The sequence below is a fragment of the Aythya ferina genome (genome assembly GCF_964211825.1).
Source record: "Aythya ferina genome assembly, chromosome: 19".
NCBI classification, from domain to species: Eukaryota; Metazoa; Chordata; class Aves; order Anseriformes; family Anatidae; genus Aythya; species Aythya ferina.
The window spans coordinates 6,334,662-6,359,977 of record NC_140309.1 but is presented as its reverse complement, the minus strand read 5'-3'; the positions used below and the strand labels follow the sequence as shown (position 1 = coordinate 6,359,977).

The following is a 25,316-nucleotide window of genomic DNA, read 5'->3' as shown; positions in this document are numbered from 1 at the left end:
GTGATTTGGGGCTGGGGTCCAAGCCCCCGACCCCGATCACGCCACCCCCTGCCCCGGACCCCCAGAAACTCGACAGACGCAAGAATTGAGCAGCGCTGACGTCAGATCTGTAAGTTTATTTGCTCAATGTACGACGGCTACATAATGACTCACATTCATGATATTCCATCACTGAGGAAAACTGCTAAGAATGGTCCGTGTGTGAAATAATTCCTTACAGAAACACGGAGTTGGAAAAATAATCACTGATTAGACCTTAAAAATAGTTCACTGCATAACATGACAAAAAGCACAAACAAAGGCTCATTCAAAGAACACAGTCATTGTTCTCCTACACTGTAATAGTTATAATTTCACCATGACGAACACCAGACATTAAGATTAAGCTAACACTGGTGTTTTCTTTTGCTTTTTTTTCCTTTTTAAAAACAAAATCATATATAATTGCATGTCACTATAGCAACATCCATAACAGATCAGTTTGTTACGATCACTATTTGGTAGAGCAAACTTTACCCCCAAAAGAAAAATAAATTAAAAAACTTTAAAAAATTTTTGAAGACTATTTTGTCATAGGAATACATAACATCTACAGTATAAGTTAATAAATTTCAAGCTACTGTATAGAAATACGACACTAGCATGCACAATATTGTATCAATAGAGTAATGGAGCAGTAATCATTTCACTGGAGAGACAGTATCATAGGCAAGTGCATTTCTTAAAAAATGAAAGAAACCATTCAAGCTGCTTAAAAATCAAGTCCCTGACCCCACTCCCCTTTTAGCCCTCTTGTGCGATCTCTCCTGCGTTAAGTTTCCTAAAGCAGCCAGAGCAAAAGCCGGAAATCAAAAAAAAATATAAAATAAAATCGGTTTTGTAATTCCAGTAAATCACTTCCAAATCATACAGCTGGGACAACACTGCTCACTGGACACGACGGGAACTCAAAGGGAGGTGAGAAGCCTACACAGATCTTCCAAGTCCGCGGCATTTACCGGCGGCTCGCCGGCCGCGGCTGGGGCGCGTGGCACGCCGCCGACTGCAGGGCTCGGCAAGGCTCTCCGTGCAAAGGCACCCGATGGGAAGCTTGGCTAGCGTGGCCGGGGCAATCTCACCTCTGAGCGGGGGGCTGGCGGCCCCTGCGGCTTCGTCGGAGGGCGGCGAGGCAGGGCGGGTGCCCCCTGCCACCCCGGCGGGACCGGGGGTCCCCCGATCGCCGCCGCCGCGCGCTGCCTGCGGACGGGCTCTCGGGAGGGAGGGTGAAAGCCTGCTTCGAAAAAAAGCTGCCCCGAGGGCCGTTCTCCCAGCCACGAAGCTTTAGGGAAAAAGCTACGTGGGGCAGCGCGCCGCAAGCCGGAGACCAGCAGTGAACTTCCGACAGTTATGCAAGGGGGGGGAAAAAAAAAGAAATAGAAATTTTACGCAAAATGGGGTAAATATTACCTGCTAAGCAAACTCAGATGCCCCGTCTCCCACCCCCAACCAGGTAAGACAGATTTGGAAAGGATTTTGTTAAGAAGAGAACTAAGTTCCTGGGCTCCCGATGCTTGATAGAAATGTCTATGATTGTAGCTCTTCCCTTGAGGATTTCTCTACCAAATTAGTTTCTAAGCTCCTGAAGTTCACTCATTACACCACAAGCTTCCCCAGGAGAAAGAAAACGCACCTGGCTTCCCTGATGACCAACAAGGGAGCCTGGGTGCTGCAGATCTGCTGACAAACCTCATGGTACAGTGGGAGAAAGTCAGGCAGAGTGAAATGGCAGTGCAATCCCTGAGGAAGCAGCTGTGGCACCTTAAATCAGGATGGTCTTTGAAATACCAAACACAGTACATGACATACAGACCTGAATTCTCTTTTTTTTTTTTTTTTTCTTCTCTTAAGTGGCATTTTAAGTTTAAACACTTCCCCCTTTTCTAATTAAGTTCTTAAACCTTTTGCTGTGGACTAAAATAGTTTAAACAGCCGCTAGCCAAGCACCTGTTAAGCTGTTGACCAAAAAACTAGAGCAGCTTTGATGTTCCTCGGGCGGGCGGGCTTCTTGCCTTGGGCGACACAGAATAGCTAAGCCAGTCCACAGGCGAGGACTGATCAGGAAGGCAAGCCAAAAGAACTAGCAAAAGAAAACAGACAATCAAAGGCTTGATGTCATATGGCTGTAATGTAGAAATACTGTAAACTGCAATTTAGTGTTAATACTGTAAGCTACCCTAATAAATATCTTAAAAAGATTAAATGGCCTAAATCCCGGGGCTTTGCAAGTCCCAAATTCTTTAGTCTTTTACTTATTATGATTCCTTTTTCAATTTGGGGATTTTAAGCTATGCCCTGACAGGCAGAGCGCTCCAGGGAGACGCCCCGCGACGTGGTACAAACACACGGCACTTGAACTGAAGAAACAAACGCACAAAGCCTTACTGGAACCACAGAACTTCCTTTTTGTGTTGCTTTTCTTAAAAACGAGGGCCATTCCATTCAAGTTAATTCATCTTTAAACCCTTTTATTTCTAGCAATAAAGTTAAATTAAAGACAGCTCCACTTGTATTAATAATCTACAGAACAGTCCATATGCCAGTGAGGCTGCTATTCCATACCAGCACAGCCAGCCTGACTTCCACTAGTGGTGTTTTGGCAAAAATGTCAAAGAGGCAATCAAAGACAGGTTGTGGGGGGCCTCCCTGGGAAGGTGTCCCCTCCCGTTCCCTCCCCCACCCCTGACCCCCCCACTCGTGGGAAAAAAATAAAGACTGCAGTAGTTAGCATCAGCGTGCGGCTGCCAGTCCATCTGGGGGTCTAATTGTTGCCTTCTCCACCGTCGTCGTCTTGCTGATCGCTTGTCCAGAGCGTTAGGTTGTCGCGGAGGAGCTGCATGATGAGCGTTGAGTCCTTGTAGGAGTCCTCGTTGAGGGTGTCCAGCTCGGCGATGGCGTCGTCGAACGCCGTCTTGGCCAGGTGGCAGGCCTGCTCCGGGGCGTTCTGGATCTCGTAGTAGAAAACTGAGTAGTTAAGTGCCAGGCCGAGCCTGATGGGATGGGTCGGCTGCATGTGCTCCTTGCTGATCTCATGGGCTTCGCTATAGGCTTTCTCCGAAGACTCCACCACGGTCGCCCTCTTCTCACCAGTGGCCACCTCGGCCAGGTAGCGGTAATAGTCCCCTTTCATCTTCAGGTAGAAGACTTTGCTCTCGTACTGCGTCTCGCTGCAGTTCTTGATCAGGTAGTTGTCCAGCAGGCTCAGCACATCCTGGCACACGGCTTCCAACTCCTTCTCTATTTTCTCGCGGTAGGCCCGGACCATCTCGATCTTCTTCTCGTTCCCATCGGCAGAGGTCTTCTGCTCGATGCTGCTGATTACTCGCCAAGAAGAGCGCCGCGCCCCCACCACATTCTTATAGGCTACAGACAAGAGGTTCCTCTCTTCGTTGGACAGAGGCTCGTTCAGTTCTGTCACCTGTAACGAGAGAGGAAGAGAGAAGAGAGAAACTCGGGTTAAGCCACAGCCACTCGCCATTCCCGTCACCATTCAGCACTCGGGTGCTCCCCACGTGGAGCGAGGTGTGGAGAACGCAGCCAGCTCGCCAAATCCCCAAATCATTGGGCATCCGATCTCCTCCCAGCTGGGAAATCGTGCTGCGGTCCAGCCCCCCAGCCAGGGAAGGGTGGCTTTCATTCAAGGCATTCTCCATCTTAGCAGATCGGCGTTTTCCAGAACGAGAGAAATCCGCTAGGAAAAAAAAAGATGCATTTCACCTGCAGGATGAGCATCAGACATCGAGAGGCAGACGTGAGGGACCATCAGAGCAAGAGGGTGGAGATGTTGTAGGGTTACTAGCTAGGCGAATGGATTAACAACACAATTCGGCTACGGCATATTCATCTTTTCTGCTTCCCATGAGCACGGTACGTTCTTTTGAGATGCCTCGAAGAATACGTTAGATGTTAAAATTGTAGCTGCCTAAGGCATTTGAGATAAGGATTTAAAAGCTCACATGGTAAGAGTATGCTCTTCCCACACAGGATTTTCTTCATTGACGATCAGAGCGTTAATGCACAGTATCGCTTCCACCTGCCTCATGCAACACGGCAATTTAGTCATTACAGCGTGCAGCAACAGAGTGATTAAGGAAGGAGACGACGGAGCGGAGCCTTTCCACAACCAGGCTGCCAAACACCGCCTTGGTCGCTTGAGTTCCTGGAAGCGCTGCTCTTGGTACCGTGACCTCCTTCCACTTCCCACTGATCCACCGCTGGCTGATGGCACCGGGGCAGGACCCGTGAGCGGGGCTGAGAAGCCAGCCAGGCACTGTACAAGCCATACGGCCTTGCTAGAGCTGGGTAAGCTCAGAGGTGCGTGGGCTCCTTCCACAGCCACCCGTGGGTGCTGGGATAACCCTGTACAGCCACCTGGTTGCGTGCTGACAGCTGCCATCCCTCGTCCAAAGGGCGCACGCACCCCAGGCCCTGCTGTGTCTCCTCTCCGCAGTCACTTCCCACGAGGATTAGGTCACGGTTTGTAAACGAAAGGCTTCTGCAAATACTGAGTCATTTCTGCAAGGGCGAGGTTCGTTCAGGGCCCAGATAACCACATTTACAATGGCAATCTGGAAGCTGAGGGACGGGGCCGTGAGGGGCAGGTGACCCACCCAGGATCTCACTGGAACGCTCACCTCGCTGCTGCCACCACGGCAGCTCGTCCCAGCGGCATCCACCTCTGCCCCCAGTTCCCCCTTGCTGCTGCTAAGCCGTGGCCTGCCCAACGTGTGCTCTCCCTGACCCAAGCTACTGCTACACCACAGTCTCCCTGGTGGCAAGCAGAGCGTGCCAGTGCTCCCCTCCAGCCCCCCTCTACTCCTTTTCCTGATGTGCTTCTGCCCACAGAGGCAGAGGCTCAGCCGTGACGTGCTACACGACCCATTTATAGGCACTTATATGGTGCCTTGTGCCATAACATCACACGTGTCTAGCCGCGTTTTTATAGGACTTGACATCTTGAGATGGCTCTGTTCGCTCTGCCCTTTGCACAGCACCTGCACAAACATTAATGAGAGATACTGTGGTATAAAGCCAACTTTCAGAGATAATCGAGAACAATTACGGTGTCCCCCTGCCCTAGGGCTTTTGGGTTGTCCATCCTTGGAGATAGGGGCAAGAGGCATCCAGAAATCCCAACCCAATATATGACCTAACCTTCCGGCTGTAAATCCCGAGTGTCCAACACCAGCTGCTGTAATACTACAAGAGACTCGCCAATCCCAGAGGTTTTCTATCTCGACACTAATTACGGAGGCTGATAACCAAGTGAGGTCATGCTTTTAGCAAGATGCTCACCAAGCAGGCACACTGGCTTTAAATGGGGCCCAGGCAGGTGGATGGCAGAGCTACCCCACAGCCCTGCCTCCAGATATTCACTGCCGCAGAAGGCACACTGCAGTGGGTTCACCTCCTCCCACCACAAGAGTTTTGCAGGAGGACAAATTCATTAAAGCTACAGGGAGTTTCGTAGGATTAGCTTTGCCATAAACATTTTAAATTTGAAGCTATTAAGGATTACGGAAGAAAGTCGCCTGTCAAAATCCTTTCAAAAAAAAAATTAAAAAAAAAAAATCGCTGACAGATGGAACATACACCTGTGGAGAATGCAGAGATTTCTCCAGGGAGCCTGCGGGGAGCTTATCAAAGCAGGAAGGGTTCCTCATTAGGCACGTCACCGGGAGCAGTGCTAGGCCTGCTGCCACTCCCAAAACGTGTCCCAAAATAAAAGCTGCGACACCGCTATGGTCACAGCGATAATCGCAGCTGCCCGCTGGAAAGACGAGAGGAAAAAAGTGCTCACAGCCCTGACAGCCCTGCCAGAAGGCCACCGCATGGCGGCTTTGGGCTGGGCACTTACAGGGCCGCAGCGTGACCGCGGGGTACGGGGCACAGCCTCACAGGATCCTTGTGCCACCCAGTTACTGCTACATGTGGTGAGGGTAGCTCAACAGCCAAAATAAATAAGTGAATAAACAACAGCTTGACATTCAAAGGGCTTGGCAGGAACCGAGCCAGCCTCTGACAGGGAGCCAGAGCTCCCTTTGGAGCTTTACTTCCCTGGCTGGTGGCACAGGGAAGCAGACCTCGACCTGCAAAACTACGTACCCAGCCTCCTTTCCCCCTTGTGGCCCTGCAGATCAGCAAGGCACTGGGGGGCAAGGAGACGTGTCTGAAATGGAGCCCAGTCTTGCACGTGGCATAGGAAGGCCAGTGAAAAGAGCTGGTCCATCCAGCCACACAGCTGGAAGCTTGACAGACACAACCCCTTCAGCCCAGAGTGGCTCTGCTTGAGGAGAGGCACAGAAACTGTATGGCCCCCATAGAACGGAGATAGTCCAACAGGAACGTACTGCGAGGTTAGGGTTTCTACTGCTCCAGACTCTAGAGATTTGCAAATCTCTACATTTAAGAAGCCCACTGATTTGTAAAAGCCCTTCAGAGGCAACACGAGCCCAGGGGGGGTTCTCCCAGTTTCACCATTACACCCTTGAGCTCTGACCCAGCACCACATCCAGAGCCTGACAGGCTCCCAGCACGCTCAAGCACCACGCTGCAGCCAGGGGGCCAGGCAGAACTTCACCTGCCCCTAACATTGAAGCCCACGCTCTCCAAAAGCCCACGGCTGGTCCTACTGGGCCTGCTTTCCAGAAGCATCCCAATCAGGTTTCTTTGGCACCTACACAAAACGCTTGCTCCCAGCCCCCAGCTGGTGAGTTTGCTTATTCCAGGACTCTCTATTCCACACTTCTTGCCTCGCATCAGTAGGTCTGAAGGAACCATTTCTGAGCACACATGGCCCCTTCAGCTACAGAGCATCTGCAGCAGAGGTGCATCTCAGGGTTTAGTTTTCCCCACTTACCCTTACAATAGGTTTTCATCGACGTTTTTAACCAAGTGCCCACCCATTTATGGCTGCTACCTAGTTTTGATGTCTTATCTTACAGCACACAGCAGAGCAAGCTGAACAGACCCAGACATTCTTCCCTGGGGAATAACATCAACAACTTAATCCATTTTATAATCCCCAACACTCGCTTTTCTGATTGCCCAAGAGAGATCTCGAGTCCCTGAATACACTAGACACCTACGAGGAGCCAAGCTTTCCTGGAGAGAGACAACCACGGGAACCCCGAGCTGTCCACAACATGCCACCCTTTCAGTGGAGCAGTCACCAATTACCACAACCCTGTGATCCTGCGCGTGGCTGATTGACAATCTGATATTACACACAATTAACGGGAGCGATGTAGGGCCAACAGCTGCTGGCTCCCTTCACAGGCCTCTCAAACACCTCGCTCGGCCTGGAGGGGCCTGCCCGAGCCCAGCCCTTGGCCGCTCACTTCTTTTAGGCTAGAAAAGGGCCATTTCTGTGACACCCCACCAGTATAGCCACAGCTCCCCTTCCACCACAACACCCAACAGCCATTTCTTCCTCAGCACGTGTTTGATCTGTGGCTTCTGCACCTTGAAACCCAGCAGTTATCTTCCAACAGGAACCCGAGCTATCACCTCATTTTCCCTCACACACGACTCGCTAGTCACACTGAGGCCTGGCTTGAAGGTCCCATTTTCTCTTTCATTTTTTTTTAAAACGTAAATAGGCTTTTAAGACAACGTTGGGCCTGAAGTCCCACCAGTGACATTCTCACCGAGTCTGAAAGCACCAGCAATGGGAGCAGCCATCTTTAGACTTCTACATCCCTACCTACATTTTCTGTCCCTGCTTCACTCCATATCTAGTTTCTGAAGAAATACCTTCCTTCAAGCGCATTAAATCCTTGCCATTACCTTGTAGCGTGATTACAGTCATGGCTAAACGTCACACGACTGAGTCAAGAACAGCTTCTCCTTGAACACTCAGGAGCAAGCTGTCCTAGGAAGCCATCATGCAGTTGGGAAGATGCTTTTCTTAAGCACTGTCCTACTTTGACACAGAGTAGGCGTGTGTTAAACTAGATCTAAATCAAGAATCTTACCAGACTTCGCGGGTTCGGGTCTTCTTCACCTGTATTCTAGCCTCCTCCCTGACGTTATACTTCTAAAATGGAAGTCGTATCATAACTACTCCTCTCCTTTCTGACCTCCTCCACCATCCTCTTGTTTAATCTGAGCATAGCTGGGGAATTTTAGGCTACAGATAAGACCCTTCCTCTCATCTCAGACAAAACCAGAGAAGCACATGCAGGCTGTGGGCAGAAGTTAGTTCCCCTCTGCTGTCTCGTTCAACTCTTTCAGGATGAATAATCATATTCTGGTTCCCATTTTGAAGTTCTCAGGGGCCATCACAAGACAGTGGCTGAAAGAAGCTGAAGGCACACTGAGGCACAGCGGATGGTTCTGCCATTAAGGTTAAAATGGCTCATAATCCATCACGGAGCAGTGTCTGCAAAGTAAGGCTGCTCATTACTTGGAGCATAACTGGATCTCAGAGGATACTTAGGTACTCCAGACACTGATTAGGATTTCTGCATGCTCCTCCAGTTAACAGGAGCTTTCATCACACCCTGTAGCCTTTACTATTTAAGGCAACTTTGAACCACCTGAGACAAAGCCTCCAAAATTGAGAGACATGAAAAGCAAGAGCTCATTTATTTCATTGGCCTCCACAGCTCAACAACTACTTAAGCCAAAGTGAATTTCATCATATGACATATGAGTTTGATCAGTCCTTAGAGCCTGCAGATCTACTTCAGTTTCAGTCTGGCTCTGCTGGATTTAAGCTAGACAAAAAAACAAGTTTCAAGTCCTTGGGTCATTGCTGCCTCAAGTTTCTGCATGCAAAAGGTCATAAGGGAGCTGTGGTGAGAGAGCCAGTGCCAGAAGCAGAACTCTGAGCTGTTCCCATTCTGCATTTGATAGCACTTCAAGGATCGGCCTTTATCTGCAGAGCTGCAGTCCCAATGTTTGGTCTAACGGCTCAAGGTTTTCCTGCAACACAACACCTGGGTGCCAAAGATTTGCCCCACCAGCTTCTTCTGCAGCTTTTCAGATAAGACAGCCCCAAGGGAGCATCTCTTTGTTTTCCACACACGGCCTCCAGGTACGGTACTGGACCCTGCCATCCAAAATGGTTATTGACTTGAAAGAGGACAACCCAGACACGTTGCAGTGAGGAGGAATAGCCCAAGCTTCCCAGCATGGGCAAGGTGTATGCATTTCAAGTGCCTCTGTGCCAAGCCACACACCATTTCTGAATTAGCATTGTACCATCTTGTAGCAGGGAGCTGCGGCTACAGCTAGTATTTGCTTTGAGTCATTAAGGATTAGAGTCCAAGTTCTTGCTTTTCCTTATGAACACCCTGATTCCTGTTAGCCCTACAAAGAGGCAGGCTATTTAACAAGATGAAAACCGGACGCAGGACAACTTGTTTCGCTGTCTTGCTGCCACTAGCTGCCTTGTACCTATTAAAAACCCTTGGGAAAAACCATCAATCTCTGTTGGTCTGATGCCTTCCTACCACCAGATGGAGGAAGCAGCAAGTCCATCCACATCAGGCTGAGCATTTCAAAGCACTGTCACTCAGGGCTCATCACACTGCCTCTGACAGATGGGATACCAGCACCTTTGCCTGCAAACTGCAAAGGAACAGAAGGGATGCCAAGTTATTCCTTCTCCAAGATATGGCAGGCTGGCAAGCAACATCTGCCCACTCTTGCATTTCTGCAAGCACCGTAGCAGCAGCCCAAGATCACCACCCTGTTCCATCACTCAACAGCCCGAGGAGCTCTCCTGCCTCAGACTATTTGAAAATATTGTTCAAAATGTGCCTTTTGTATCAGCTTTCTGCAAAACATGCAGCAGACCAGTATGGCAGCATGCCACTGCCGTGGAAGCTTGGATATAGTCTGGGAGCACGCCAAAAGTTTAAAAGGGATTTATTCTGAGCTATTACAAGGAGAATGTCAATTCAGTGACGTTTTGAGTTGCATGAAGAAGCTTCTTCAGGTGTCAGTTGAGCAGCTCTTGAATAACTGCAGCCTTTTCCTCAACGACATTTTGGTTATGCTGAAAGAGATGGACTCTTTCCATCCAAGTATCTTTCTTCTTCAGAGAAGCCCATCTGTTCACAGCATTTTTAGCTGAAGAAACCATCCAAAGGACCACCACTGGTCATTCCCAGAGCCTTACGACTTGGTTAATACAGGCAGACTCACTCCCCTCCGCTTTATGGCAGAACAGTAAAACCAAGCAAGGCAGCCTCTAGGGGATTCTGGCGCATCAGCGGGGGCCAGCTAAACAAACCAGGTTCCACGCCAGGAAGTATGTCTGGTGCTGCTGGGAGCTTTAGCTGCTTAAAGACTTACCTCACAGCTTCTAAGAGTACTAATCTGGCTCAGGTATTAGTGTTTCCCTACTCACCTTCAGCCCCACTGCTGGGAGGTGAGTGACCCGGCACCACATCACCGCATCCCTCCCGGAGCTCCCAGGAAGGGCCAGGCCACCACGAGATGTTCGTCTTTGATGTGGGGCTGGAGAAATGACCATGTTGTGTTGTACCCACCAACCCCATTCAGATAGACCGAGTAGAGAGAGGAGAACCAGTTTGCCACAGGCCAGGTGAGCATCTTCTGGCTGTTGGAAGCTGCCGTCTGCAGCCCTTGTCCTGCTCAGTGCCTGCAGGGCCGTGTCTGGACGAGGGGCAGAGGCGTGCAGGAGCAGGATGAACCAGGCAATTCTCGCCTGCTCGCAGGGCTTCTCCCAGCGAGAGGCAACTGCCACAGCTGGCAGGCTGCTGCTCCAGCAGGATGAAACGGGAGAAGCTGCCACCATGCAAACAGCTCCCCTGCAGCTAGCACAGGAGGTTTTTAACCGCTTCGTTTCATTACCCCAGTCGCTTTGGGCAAGCCTGCTCAAGGCGAGGTTCTAGAAGCATTAAAGAAAAACGGTTTTGCTCTAGGTCTTCTGGTCTGCAGAACCAGATGCTTCTTGCACTGTCTGAATTGTGTTTTACCATTTTAAGCCAGAGCCCCTCCAGAACGCCCAGGTGGACTCCAGCGTGCCAGCCCCATGAAGGGTTTAATTTCCGCACCGACGAGCAAGGTGATTATCCCTCCAGATGTACTTTGCCCTCCCACTGCTTCAGGGATTTCAGGCTTGATCTTACACACCTCTAGCAAAGACAATTTTATTTCTTAAATGGGCTTGCAGAAAAGCAACTCGAGTTTTCGCTCTGGCAGCTTTCTGGAGCACTGCAGTCAATTTTCAATGGGTACCCTTACAAGGAGGGTCACTTTACCAATCCAGATCTGACTGCAGATTTAACCACCGCCGCCTGGCTCTGACCATCTCCTCCCAGCCCCGTCCTGAAGCCCAAGGGACGTGTACCACAGATCTGATCTCAGCTCATCACAGGTGACAGAGCCCGTAAGCACCAGGGTCTTGACACCACCAAATGCGAGAAGCCAGGCTCTCAGCTCCAAGGTAATGAAAAATTCATCCCACGTAACAAAGCCCCACAGCATAAACAGGCAAAGCTCCGATGACTTCCCCAGCTGGGTGTAAATCAAAGCCTGTTAATCCCCCCTAAATTCTCATTCACTGCTGAAGACCCAGCGTTAGTCTTTTACAAGCGCAGATCTCCTGCCGCAGCTTTCGGGCGTATGTTAGCGCACTGCACGGCAACGGCTTCTCCAGCTACTATTAATAAACTTCTTGCTGCAGAGAAGCACAACTGTCCAAACAAGACGTCCATCAGCAACCTCGTTAGCCCTGAAGCTCAGCCTTCTCGCTGATATTTTCCTAGAGCCTTGCCGAAGCCACCTTAAAGAGGAATCAGAAGCACATCGACGTGCCAAGCGGCTTTGCCTGATACGCAAGCAAAGATTCGTCCCGAGCTGGCCAACCCATCCAGCAAGATCAGAAGGAATTTGCAAACAATTAAGGAATGCTTTGTACTTTGAGTCCTTGCAGACTTGCGTACGTCCGAGCGCGGCCGCCTCGGACGCCCATAGGCTGACTCAGTCCTAACATCTCCTTTAGGGAAGAAAAACATTAAGCACTCTAATCCCTAATCTGGGGATCACTTTAAGGGAATCTCATGCCATCAGGGACATGTTCTCTAGTTACTCTCCTGCTGCTGTTAACTAATGCACTGCCCTTGGTCACCAGATCACCGGTGCCGGGCCAAAAACCAGGTTTAATACCCAATGGAGCATGTGCTGGGTCATTCTTCAGATGTGACCAAACCTATTTTAGCACAGGAGAAAGAAAAAAAAACACAAACTGACACCTCCTCTCCCTATTGACTTCTTTTGTCTTCCTTCATGCCCCGCAGCTGCCACAGATCACCTGCTCAGTGCATTTTTTGCAGCCGCGCCGTCATCGCTCCATTTTCAGCCGCCTGATCTCAGCGCCAGGCTTTCAGCCCCAGCGCCGTGCCAGCTCCTGAAGCAGGTTTGGGCTTGGCGAGGGCACGACCAGAACACATCTGAGCGGCGTGGGTGTGCAGGACGAGCACTTCATCCTTGGGTTCACAAAACAATGAAAAACCTGCCATCGGCGGACGTTTGCACCTAAATAAGCAGACAAAGGCTTTTGTTTCGCCAGCACCAGTAAGCTCTGCTTTTGAGATGGTGTTCTCTGCATTTCCTGGAACCCTGGGCACTGTTGCCTCATCATCTCAGTTCCCTTTTTCTTCCAGAATTTACCATTTCGGAGCATTCCCAGATGCCACCGCTCCCCGCTACGGCGGAGAACCGCGGCCACCGCGCGACGCCTCTGTGCGCATCCAGCCGGGCTCCGGCAGCCCCAGCACAAGGGCTGCAGCCCCCCCGAGCTCCAGCCCACAAAAAAAGGCAGCCGCAGGCATTCTGTGGGGCCAGAGGGCCGAGCAGCCCGGCCTCGCTGCCTTTGTGTGCCCAGCCCAGCCGCACAAAGCCCAGGGGATCCCGAGCTCCTCCCCGCGACAGCACCCGCGGCACGGTGGGGCAGGAATCCCGCATCTTGACATCTGGAGGGAGGAGCCGGGCCTTTTTGCTTCAATAAATAAATAATAGAGCGCAGAAATGGCTTTTTGTCATCGCTTTTCCTTCGCTTGGGGATGGGAGGAGGGAGCGTTCATTACACCAAGCAGCCGGGAGGAAGGAACAAGAGAAAGCTGAACACGACAGCAGGGGCTGGGACGGTACCAAACCACCCCACAGCCGGCTGGTTGTGGGTTTATATCCTTCCCCTTTCCCACTTGCTGTCAAGAGGCTCATGAATTGCCTCCTGTGCTGCCCAAAGGCTTGGTTTGCTCCATGCCAAAGGGAAGGGAGGCAGGAGGAGGATGCAGGTACCGGGAGGGGACTGTCCTGAGCCAGTCCAGGAGCCTGCACAGGAGAGCACGGCCAAGCTTGCAGGCAGCACAGCACAAAGCAGGGCTGGTCTGGGCTCTCAGAAAGCCATTTTGTCTCCACAGGGGGAGAAAATAAAAAATAAATAAATAAACAAATAAATAAATAAAAAAAAGACTTCCCACACCTGCAAAGGCTGGGAGCTGCAGAGGCAGGAGCACAAACAAGAGCATTTTACCTGCCCACCGCCAGCGTGAAACCAGCCCCCGGCTATCGATCTGAACATCCCCAGCTCGGGATGAAGGCTGCAGAGGCTGAGACACAAAACCACGGTGCCAGCACAGCCACCAATTCACAGCCACCTCCCCTTCGTTTGAGCAGGTGGTAAAATTGGTTTCCAATTATCGCCTTCCAGCAGGGCGGCCGTTGCTTCAGAAACCAGTGAAGTAAATACCTGCTCCTGTTTTTATGGATTTATTTGTGTTCTGCTTCCCAGATAGCAGGTTGCCATTTGTCTGAATGAATCACGAACATGAGTCTAATAGGAGGGACAAAGACTTCAGCCAAGGACAGGTTAGTTACTCATCTTTTCAATAAAAGGAAAAAAAAAAAAGAAGTTGGTTAAGGCTTCCAGCCTTCCAGAAAGGTGTAACGAAGGCATGAATAGCGAAGGAAAGAGGGTCTAAGCTGGCTCCAAACCACGGAGCACAAAAATCCTCATTACAGCATTAGCTTCCTAAAATCTATCTCGAGTTGCAGAGCACCAAAGAGCAAAATTGTGCCTGGAAGCACCACGGGTCCATCGGTCAGCCCGAGACAACCAAAGCCCTGCGGCACAGCTTTGCCACGGCAGAAGATGGTGCCTGTGTCCTATCTGTCAACGAAGTGCCTGGGAAGCCAGGCAAATCCCATTTTTTCTGTGCTTTGCACTGCAGTTATTCCACTGCGCGTCCGTATTTCATCACCGGTCGCGGTTCAGGAGGTGGAAGGGGGCAGAAAAACAGCGAGCAGCTTCAGCTCTGCAGTCCTACAAGCCCCAGACACCGACTCTGGCGAGGAAAGGCTCCCTCCAGCTCAACCACAGGCATTTTCAAGCCACCCCTTCCTCCGTACCTGCCTGCAGACCACTCGATGTTTGGCTGGGACACACAGAGCAGCCAGACCTCCTCGCTCATCCCTGCCACACTGGCACTGAGCCCCCAAGCCCGACACCTCAGCCTCCGGGACATGGACGAGCAGGGACAAAGCCACCTCCCAAGAAGCAGCTGGTTCCTCAAGCACCAGCAGCTAGACCCCAAAACTCAAGCTTTTTGGTGTTTTTCTAGAATATGTGACCCTTGCCCACAACGCTCCTAGGATTTCTTGGATCATTTGGCACAAAGCTGCCCAGAATGGAAGCTGAGGAGCTCAGTGGTGGAGTTGGTTCATCATTTTCTGCCCAGGGAGGTCTCTCCAGGTCCAAAGCCGTGACCACTGCTCTCCTCTCCCAGCCACGGCAGCCCCATCAGCTGCGCCATGAGACATGTTTCTTCTTTTATCCTGCAGAGTCAGAGCTGGTCGGGGATCGATTCCAAGCTCAGCTGAAGCTACAAGCATGTATCAATCAAAGTGGTGAATGTGCAAGCACATCTCATCTTTCCCCATGCCTCCTGGTGCACAGGGCTGGACGCTCAGTGCTTCAGCCCCACCAGACCTACAGTTGCCCCAAAACCAGGCAAGGCTGCAATGGGATCACCCCCAAAGCCCCAAGGGAGCACCGGGTCCTTCCAGATTTAAGGCAGGAGGCTGGATGTGAGGCTGAGCAACTCGGGGGCACGGCTGGGGCCCTCGGTTCAGCCACCTCCTGCCAGCACAACCCAAACCCCAAAAGCATCCGCAGGCAGCTCCGTTGCTGCATGGAGGGGAGCAGAGAGGCAGGAGGCCAGCATGCTGCTGGGAACTGGTAAAGGGCTGGATGCCCAGTGGCATCGCCCAGTTAGATGAGACAAGATGAGAGCGCTTGGGCTCCAGAGGTCCAAGAGTTTTCAGTTCAGAACAAGCATGAGAAGAAACGAAGAGCAAAACAGCTCCCACCAAGCCTCCTGAACTCACAGGGCTGGCCAGCACACCAAATTCCTGCAGGTAAGCCCAGAACACCAAAGGGCCCTTGGAGAGCCCCTGCCCAAGACCTTCAGTGTCTCCATGGACCCGAGGCATCTGCAGATGATTCAGCAGCTGTGTTCTCCAACACAGCCTCAACGACTCCCATTTGGTTCAAAGGAAGCTATCTGTGATCAGGCTGCTCCTTGCTGTCACACTTAGCCAAGCCAGAAAAGCCCAGAAGGGTTTTTACAGGACTGGCTCTTCCCAAAGCCTGGAGATAAGACTTAGGAGCTCCCAAAAGCTCAAGGACTGGCCAGCTACCAGGGTTAGGGTAGGCGATGCCCCACTGCCCCCCTCCACCCGTTATCCCCCAACATCCACACAGGGCTTCAAACCTCCTTGAACCTCGCAGGGTGCCAGACCCCAGCACCACCCCAACCTGGGGGTCCCCTGGAAAGGGCTGGGGCAGTTTGGGGAAGGCCACGGCTCGCTTTGGGTTGCTGATGGGGTTTGAGCAGAGCCAAGAGAACTCAGAACAGGGTGCCTGAGGGCACAGAGCTTCCTACAGAGCCTTCCCCAGCCCACCAGGTGCCATCTGCTGTGGCCACCCAGGCACCCACATGGTCACCTTGAGCCCAGAGAAGCCTACACAAAATGGTGCCAGCGAGGCAGCCGGGCCAAGAACCCCTCAAAACTCCTGTGTCAGCCAGAGAAGGACCACATCTGGTAGATGCCAGCAGAAATTCTGCACCCTGGCGCTGGAAATGGCTTCCCCAGAGCCTCCCCCAGTCCTTTGGGGAGCGCCACAACAGCTCAGGCTGCTGCCGCCACAGCCGGCCCACCATGACAGGCCTCCCTCCCCTCCTCGGCCTGCTCGCGAGGTGCAGGCACCCCTCAGGCATTGATCCACACTTCCTGAGGGAAAAATCCGCGTTCAACTGGTCACAGGACTCGGAGGGTGGCAGCTTGCAAGCCTGGCGAGCAGACGTGGCAGAAGCCCACGTAACCTGCGTGAAGGACAGGCTGTGGTTCTCCACGCCCGGCCTCCTCCTCCTCCTCATCCTCCTCCTCCCACAGCAGCCATTTGCTGCACCAAGGCTCGGGCAGCAGCTTTTGGGCATCCCCAGCAGTCACCCACCGACATCCCTCACCCACAGGGCACGGCTGGGACCCCAAGACAAGCGACCAAACGTTCCCCTCACAGGGACCTTCAGGGGGCCTGAAGGCTCCTGCACGTGCCCCCGTTCCTACACGGTGGGTGGAAGCAACGAAACAGCCCCCTACCCTTTTTAGCTGACCTCTACCCTACACAAGTCACAGCATTTATCTCGCCAGGAGCTGGTGGGGCTCCCGTGGGTGCCCTCCCATGGGTGCCCTCCCAAGGCCAGCACCGCACCCAGGCGGCTCCCGGCCCCGGAGCCTGGCGCGGAGCCACGGCCGCTCCCTGCCCGATGGATATCGATCCCGGGCCCCGGCTGCAAGGCTTGAGAGGAGGCAGAGCTGGACAAAAAGGCAGCTCGCTCCCAAAAAAGCACTGCGGGGCAGCGAGGGAGGAAGGAGAAGGCTCTCTGATTGCCAACCAGGGCTGATTGCAGCCCCACACAGCCCAGGGGCACCACCAAGGTCACGCACAGGCAAGGCCTGGTGGTGTCTCACCCCTGTTCCCTGGGGTTTTCCTGGGGCACCCCAAGAAATCTGCTGCATGAAGGAAGAGCCAGGTTCCCACAGCAGCACCCGCTGCTGGCACGGCGACCCTAAAACTCTAAATAACCCTACAGGGCACGAGGGGCAGCAGACAATGGGGGACTCAAGCCTCACCACCAGCCATTAGTGCCACAAAAACCTGCTCATGGGGCGAGATCCGCAGGGAAAACGAACCCCTCAGGCACACGGCTGGGCTTTGGGGGAACCTGACCCCGTGAGGGGATGGCGAGCTGTGGCAGCGCTGCCCCGGGGAGGACGTGAGGCAGCGGCGAGCTGCGGGCTGCTGCATTCCCCGGGCTGCGTGCTCTCTGCTACCACCTGGGCGCATTGCAGCTCGTCCCACCGCACAAATGACATCACTGCGCGTTGCCACGGAAATCGGCGCGAGGTCACAAGCCTCCCTCCCGCACGGCCGGGGCTGGGGGCTGGGCAGCGGGGAGAACGGGAGCGTGAGGTGCCCGTGGGAGCGGGGATGGAGTTTGGGTGGTGGCGGCGGCGGCATCGCAGGGACACGGGGAACAAAGCTCCGCCAGCTCTGCCTTTTGTTCGCCCTGGCGGGAGGCAGCAGCACGACTGTGATTCAGTCCCCGAGGGCCAAGGTTATGTTTCACCAGGGCCGGTAGGGGCTAAAAGGAAAAAAAAAAATAAATTAAAAATAAAACTAAAAAGCATACGTGCGATCTCTAACAACAATTTGGGGTTCGGGACCCGGCCCCGGCAGGCAGGTTAGGGAAATTCCAACAGCAGAAATCCTGCCCCGAGCCTCGGTGCTGAGTCTGCAGGCACATCCCCGCTGGCTTTGTGCTAGGGGCTGTGCTCCCCGCCCGGAGCCAGCCCTGCTGCTGCCCCCCCAGCTCTGCCTCCCAATGAATGGGCGCTGGGATGGGGCAGCGGAATAAAGCCCGCGGTGCGGCAGAGGAGCAGCCCGGGGGGTTTCACGCGGAGCCATCTCGTCCTGGTTATCCGTACCCCGTCCCTTGAAAAAGCCATCTCCGCCCTCCTCCCCGCTCGCCGCCCGTGACAGTTTTGTCTGCTTGATAAATGCAAGGTTATTGTCAAAATGGTGCAATCTGGGCTCAGCGAGCTGCATCCCAGCCAGACTGCGACATTCCCAGATCAGCATTCCCTCCTCATCAGCAAGGGAGGACACCCCAGCTCCTCTCAAAGGCTCAGACCTGACTAAGAAGACAAACATAAAGAACAGTTTTCCCCTTTAAAGCACCCCCTCCCTCCCTCCACCCAGTCTAGCCTCTCTGCAATATGACAAATGCAGAATCTTCTGGAATGACTTGATCCTGCCTCCCACGATTGCTTTGTTTGCAAGATCAGATCAGAGATATGTTTTTTTTTTTTTTTTTTTTTTACTTTCTTACATTGTCAAAATGTCAGCATTGAAGGGGAAGCGTTCGGTGTCACAAATCAGATCAGCCTGCTATATGCAGAGTCTTTATTTTAAGAGCGTGAAATGAATACAACATGACTCAATTCATAAATCTCGAAACAAGTGCAGCAAAAAAAAAAAACCACACACAGAAGGCAAAGCCCTGGCAGCTAAAGGCTCGGCTCCTCGGGGTCAGGGAGCCTCGCAGGGGAAGGAAGGGATGCACGGGGACAGCGGCGTGCGGGCAGAGCCCCCCAACCCCACCCCATAGCCTCACCCCACGGGGTGGGGAGCCCTGTGTGGGGCTGGGGGCAGCGCCGCACCCCACGGACACCTCTTATGGGATGGGGACGGGGGGCTACGGAGGGGATGGGGACACCGGGATGGGGTTTGGGGCAAAAAGATGGGGATCACCAATGGGGGCACGGTGCTGAGCGGCTGGGGCAGGGCCGGGGGGGGCTCAGCGCTGGAGATACAACAGGGGAGGGGACCCGGCGACAAGAAGGGGGGACCGGGAGGGGTCCGCGTGCCCTCCCCCACCCCCTCCCCTCCCCGCAGCCGCCCCCTCCCCACCCCGCAGCCATCCCCAGGGGGCCGGGGGCAGGGAAGGGGCGGGCGGGGGATCCCCCCCGTGCACCCCCAGACCCGGACAGCCAGACACACGGGCAGGCAGCCCGACCGCGGGCGGACACTCACGTTCTTCATGGCAGCCGCCATGTCGTCGTAGCGCTCGGCTTGCTCGGCCAGCCGGGCCTTCTGCACCAGCTGCTCGCGGTCCACCATCTTCGCGGGGGGGAAGCCCGGGAAAAGGGGGGGAAGGGCAAGGAGGGGGTCTCCGGGAGGAGAAGGAAGAGGAGGAGGAGGAGGAGGCGGCTGAGGAAGGAGGAAGAGGAGGAGGAGGCGGAGGACGAGGAGGAAGCGGCGGCTCCCGGCGCTGCAGCGGGGACGGCGGCGGCTGCTGGCGGGGCTGCGAGCGCGCCACAACCCCCCTGCAGGCCACGCCCCCCTCGGGCCACGCCCACGCAGGCCCCGCCCCCCTTCTCCCCTCCCCGCGCGCGCGGGGCACGCCGGGAGATGGAGTCCTGCCCCCGTTCACCCTCCCCGCCTTGCTCCCCTTCCAGGACTCCGTTTCCCAGCGCGCCCCGCGCGCCGCGCCTCGCCCCGGCTGGCCGCTTGACAAAATGGCCGCCTCCCTTCTCCCTCCCCTCCCCCCCTCCACCATCCTCCTCCCTTTCCACCCCGCCCGGGCCGGGCGCGGCGGCCCCGCTGCTGATTCACCGCCGGGAGGGCCCCGGCAGGCCGCGAGGCCCCTTCCTGTGTCCCCGTGTCCCCAAGCACACACTGAGCCCCCCCCCTCCCCGCCATGTCGTGCCCGCTCCCCGAGCCACACCTCACGCTGGGGTTCCCCGGCATGGTGGCGGCGCGGTGCTGAGGCCCGCCATGGTGCTGAGTCACCCCACGGGAAGGACGCCCTCAGGCCTGGTGGGCTGCCTGGGGTGCTCGGTGGGCTGTAGGGAATCACAAAATAATCGAATGGGGAGGTTGGAAGGGATCCCCAAAGATCCAGGCCAGCCCCCTGCACAGTGGGGTCACCCCAAGCACCCCACAGAGGATGGCACCCGGGTGGGTTTTGGGGGTCACGCACGGAATCACACAGAATTAGGTGGGAAGAGACCTCAAGATCATCGAGTCCAACCTCTGACCTAACACTGACCAGTCCTCCGCTAAACCATACCGCATATCGGGTCTCCAGAGGAGGAGACGCCACAGCCCCTCTCGGCAACCAGTCCCAGTGCTCTCTCACCCTTATAATAAATAAAAACCACAATTTTCTGAGTGAACTAGAAGCGTGCCTTCACTTAGCATCTAGCAGAGCTGCTGCTGTGCATTAGGAGCCCCATAAGAAGCCACTTTTGAGCCCTTTTTCCTACAGCCTATAGATAATGCCATACTTAGAGGATGCGCCAGCAATGTGGGAAAGGAAAAGGGTTTACAAAAGGTGCTGATCATGGTGGCAGCATTCATCCCTGATGTATTTTGGTGCTGGTGAGTGCCATCGCACCTCTGCTGCAGCAGCTCTGCTCGTCCCCAGCCCTTCCCAACGCCACCGTCCGTGGAGACGTCATCACCATCATGGCTATAGCTGGAAGGAGGGATGGGCCTGGCGACTCGTCCATATCACCTGCCGGTCCACTGGTTTTGTGGTTTTGCTCCTGAAATACCTCAGGAAACCCTTGTGGCCCCGGGGCACGCGGTGTGCTGGTTTTTCTGGGGTGATACCAGCCACAGGTGACTGTGCCTATCCCAAACCTGTGGAGATGCCCTCACCCAGGTGGAGATAAATTGGTTTGGAGATGCTGGTAGTGCTTTACGATGGTGAGCAGCACAAATTTTGCTAAAATCTTCATTTTTGTAGTGTTTTTAGCGCTGCTTTACAAGCAACAAAAATTGTATTGAGTGGATTTGTTTCACTCACACAAATGACTTCTTCATATACAGGTTCTGAAAGAAGAGATCACCTCTTCTGACAAATAGTTCCTTAAAACCAGAAATACGTGCAGATCCTCACCATTTCCTTCCTGAAATAAACCACTGCCTATCGCATTCCTTCCCCTCCGCCCTCCTTCCTTTGGCCATCTTGCTCAACAGCTGACCGACACGTCGTAGCTCGCAGGTGAGGTTGGACAGGTTTCCAACGAAACCAACATTAAACCTTCCCCACACCCTGCAGTTTTTCAGCTCAGGCTGTTTAAGACTCCTCGAAGGTCCACGTTCACCAGGCCGAGCTCGAAGCATTCGTAACCAGTGGATGGAAATCCCACGGCGATGCGCCACGCCATGCCTTTCTCCCCTTGAAGGCGTTTTCTCTCGCCAGTCTCAGCACCAGCTCGTTGTTTTGGTGGGCCCACACAGCTTTTTGCCTTTACAAAGTCGAATTTTTCCTCTCGTGCAAGCCGGGTGAAGCCAAGCACAGCTCAGGACTCTTGAGTCAATGGCCACAAACGTGCTCCAGCAGCACTCAAGTGCTCTCCCATCCCCTCGCCCGCGTCCCCTGCGTCTCCGGCCTCACACCCCGCGGCACACGCGGTGCCCGGCTGTGAAAGCAGCCATTGTGCCCTGCTTTTGTTTACCACGGCGGCTGCCCCAGGGCAGCGGCCGTACACAACAGCAATTTATTCCTCCTTTATGATAATGGCGCCTTCGTTCTTCCAGCAAGGGGCGCAGCCTCTAGAGAGCTCAGTTTTTGTGTTGTTTTCGGTATGACACCAGCTTTGGGGATAAAATTTGAGCAAAAAAAAAGTGAAAAACGTAGGAGAATATTAAAGAACTTTGTGGGTCTCAAGCATCCTCTGTGGTTTTTAGGTGTTGCTACAGCCACAGGGCATCATCCAAGCCAAAGAGGACGATCTGCCACAACAAAATCAGGTCTCCGTGTACAGACCAGCTTAGAGCTGTGTGCTCTTCCTGGACACTCAGGTTTTAAGGCTTTCTGAGTGATATTTCCACATGTGGGTCCAATATATTGTTCCTCTAACTTGCAAAAAAAAATAAAAATAGTATTAGCCCTTAGGTCCCAGCCCTGGATCCTCGCAGGTAAGATGTAACACAAGCCTGGGCCTGAAGAAGCGTTGTGTGCCTGGAAGCCTGTCTGTTTTTCCAAATATATCAGCTGGCCTAACAAAAAATATTGCCTCTCTATGCAAACCTTATGACACTTACCTAGTAATTTGCAAGAATATGGCGGATTCTTAGCTAGCCCAAATCATTGCAGCTCTCCTATTTCTAGTGACTGTGCATATGCCCCAGACCGAGCAAATACTGATTTATTCCTGTCGAAGCACCACAGCAATAAATACGTCTCACACAGCAGACAGTTTTCTTCCCCGTCACAGGTCAGAACGCAATATTCATAATGCTGTAAATTCTTCAGGATAGCGATCAGGCCATAATATTTATCTGTGATGTATCTAGCCCCCTTTTTGCTCCAATGCATAAATCAGCCCTCCTCACACCGCTCCATTATTCTGTTTTACAGACCAGGAGGCAGTGTAGGGGGGGGCTTAAATGGTGCTGAGCTCGGTGCTTCTGGTGTGTGTGATCTGTCGGCCCATCAGTAAAAACCCTGCTCCTCTCTACCTCTGCCTGGGACGTGTATAAACACCCGAGCACGATCCCAGAAGGCTGCAGGTTTGGGAAATTACAAAGATGCAGAGGATGTGGGTCTGTTCTGCAGATGTCCCTGAAAAACCTGATAACCCTTATTCCGCCTGCGGTATTAAAATAACTCGGGAGCGTTCAGATGTGCCACTTTGTTCATTCCCATGGCCTGGAAGACAAGTCCTTCTCCTCGCATTTCCCTGCCTTCCTACGTGCTGCAAATTCCTTGTGACACTGCAAGGGAAGACAGCAAATGGTCTTAGGCTTGGAGGCTCGCTTGTTTTAGCTGCTGACTACTCCAGGAATTTGCCCAGAAATCCTTACCCCCAGCTTGCTGCGGGGGGCACCTGGGTGAGGGTGGGTGTAGGGGCATGGCCACAGCTCCTGCCTCTGACCCTAAGCGGTGTCCCCAGCACCCTGGTGCTTGGGGACCTGTGTGTCCTTCATGGTGGCATCAGGGACAGGGTGCCCAGCAGCAGGGAGCACGAGCGAGGATGCTCGGGGGCTGTCCCCACCGGCAGGAGCCCTGTCTGACCCCATAACTGCAGTCCTCTGAAGGATTTATGGCATCCTCATTCCCTCAGTGTTACAACACCTCCTTGGGGACACATCCCTGGCTCCAGCCAGAGCTCCCTGCAGGTAGACTTAGACATCACCATGATGAAACCCCCCAGGGGAACAGCAGAGCAGGGGGACAGGGGGTGGCACTACCCAGGGCTGATGTGCAGAGCTGGGATCGGGGTCTCCCCACACTGCTCCTGGTGCTCACAGGAAGCCTCCAGCCCCATAGCCTTTTCCCTCTGCTCTGTCACACGCTGAACCTGGGGGTCCCAGCAGCCTGGAGGAAGCCACGGGGAGAACATCCTTCCCCCTCCTCTGCGGAGCTGCAGCGCTTTGTGCTCAGCCCCGGGCTTTCATCCGAGGCTTTCTCAGCGCTTCCCAAGCCCAAATTAATTCTGCTGCAGCAGCTGCCCTCCTGCACTGCTCAGCGCCAGCCCTGCCGCCTGCCTGCACCGAGCTCGCTGCGAGGAACTGGGGCTAAAACCTGCCTGCAGCCCTCACCCCACATCCCTGGGGACCATCCTGCTCCCCGCCGGGGCTGCTTGGGGCTGGGGTTTTCTGCTGCATGCTGAGAGCAGCTGGGGAAATGCAGCACAAGGGGGGGCAGAAAAGGAGCTCAGAGGCAGGGCATGGGGCCAGGGAGCTGGGAGGGGCGGCAGCAGGAGCTGGGGAGGCTGGGGATGGAGGATGGAAAACGGGGATGGAGGATGGAGGATGAAGGATGGGGAAGGGGGCAGCTGGGACCCTCCCCTTGCCCCACGTCTGCCTGCATCTGCTCGTTAGCAGCAGGCTGGGATTTGAGTCACCAGCCGAGGCGGGGAGGGGGCCGGGGCCCTGCCAGCTGACGCACCACCGCCGCTGGCACGGGGACAAGCGGGGCTGGCTCTCGGTCCCAGCCCTTGGCGGGTGCGGGAGGCGGCGCGGTGCACCCTGCAGCACGAGCAGCAACTCAGGGCTGAGCCCTGCTGCAGCCCCAGGAGCTCGGGGGTCCCAAGCAGGAGCCCTGCAGCACCCAGAAATGCAGCAGTGGCTACACCGTCTCGGAAAATCCCCCCCATGAGCCTTCTCCGTGGCCCCAGGGAGGATGCTCACACGGGGATGATCCCGAATTTAGCTGGGGAGGCCTCGGCTCCTTCTGGGACACCAGCCCTGGTGGGGATCGGGGGTGCAGAACCCGGTCCCCAACCCCTCAGGGACACAAGGACCAGCCACACACCGCCTCCCCACGGGGTGTTAATAATTCAGCAGGTGCAGCAGGCTGGGGTGGCAGCTCTTATTTAAGGAGCCGATATAAATACCGCCCAGACAGCGCTGATGGAGCCTGAAAAAAATAAAATAAAATACAAAAACCTGCCTGTCTCGGCCCCTCCAGAAGCACCCTGGAGCCCTGCAGGGCCGGGGGGCAGCAAGGGGCAGGGCGGCCACCAGTGTCCTTCGGGTGACAGAGGTGACAGCACCTGGGTGACATCCCCACCGTGCCCGCCCGTGCCTCAGTTTCCCTCTGCAGCGTGTCCCTTTGTCCTGCAGCAGTGTTGGGGACCCAAAGCAGGGCTGGCCCCATGTCTCCGGGGGGGGGGTTGGCACCAGGGAGGAAGCTGAGAGGGGGTCTCCACACCCCAAAATTAAGGTGCCAGGTGGAAAGCTGCCCCCCACCGCTGCGGGGCTGCTGTTAGTGCCATCCCCCGGTCACAGACACCTGGGGACAGCTCTCTGGGTGTCCCCACACCGCATGGTGGGGTTCCCACGGGGGTCCCAGAGCCGCCCCATCCCTGCTGAAGGGGAGGGGAGCACGGAGCCGCACGGAGCCGCACGGGGACAGCCAGCACCCCCCAGCAGGACCCCATCCTCCCCCAGCCCCCCGTGGCACCCCCCTAACGGGCACCCCCCCATCCTCAACAACCCCCCCCCAGCCCCTCCGAGCTGCCAGGGGGGGCGAGGACCACCGGGAGGGACGGGGCTGTCACATCCAGCCCTGGTACAGGCGGCGGGCGAGCCGCTTGCTGCAGTCTTGCTGCGTGGCTCTGCAGCGTGACTCAGCACAGCCTCGCCCGGCTCCCGGCCCCCCCCCAGCCCCCCCAGCACCCCCAGCCCCACACAATATGGGGCAGAGGCACCCCAC

At 54.6% G+C, this 25,316-nt stretch overlaps 1 protein-coding gene and 1 long non-coding RNA gene across 2 annotated transcripts; one reads left to right on the top strand and one right to left on the bottom strand.

The window, feature by feature from the left end:
- Positions 1–85: 85 nt before the first annotated feature.
- Positions 86–19,462, bottom strand: YWHAG (tyrosine 3-monooxygenase/tryptophan 5-monooxygenase activation protein gamma). Its single transcript, XM_084493031.1, has 2 exons — positions 19,175–19,462; positions 86–3,454 (listed from the first exon to the last, which is right to left on the bottom strand). Exons 1-2 carry the CDS (start codon positions 19,259–19,261, stop codon positions 2,798–2,800), a joined length of 744 nt encoding a protein of 247 aa, XP_084349157.1. The 5' UTR covers positions 19,262–19,462; the 3' UTR covers positions 86–2,797.
- LOC311421320 lies at positions 3,461–17,216 on the top strand. Its single transcript, XR_014684802.1, has 2 exons — positions 3,461–12,588; positions 12,678–17,216. It is a non-coding gene; the product is annotated as an uncharacterized lncRNA (long non-coding RNA).
- Positions 19,463–25,316: the final 5,854 nt, after the last annotated feature.

Bases quoted from the DNA above. Each gene is read 5' to 3' on its own strand.
- YWHAG (XM_084493031.1), bottom strand. From the start codon at position 19,261: ATGGTGGACCGCGAGCAGCTGGTGCAGAAGGCCCGGCTGGCCGAGCAA. The intron at 3,455-19,174 runs GTGAGTGTCCGC...CTCTCGTTACAG, and splicing joins TGGCGGCTGCCATGAAGAAC to GTGACAGAACTGAACGAGCC.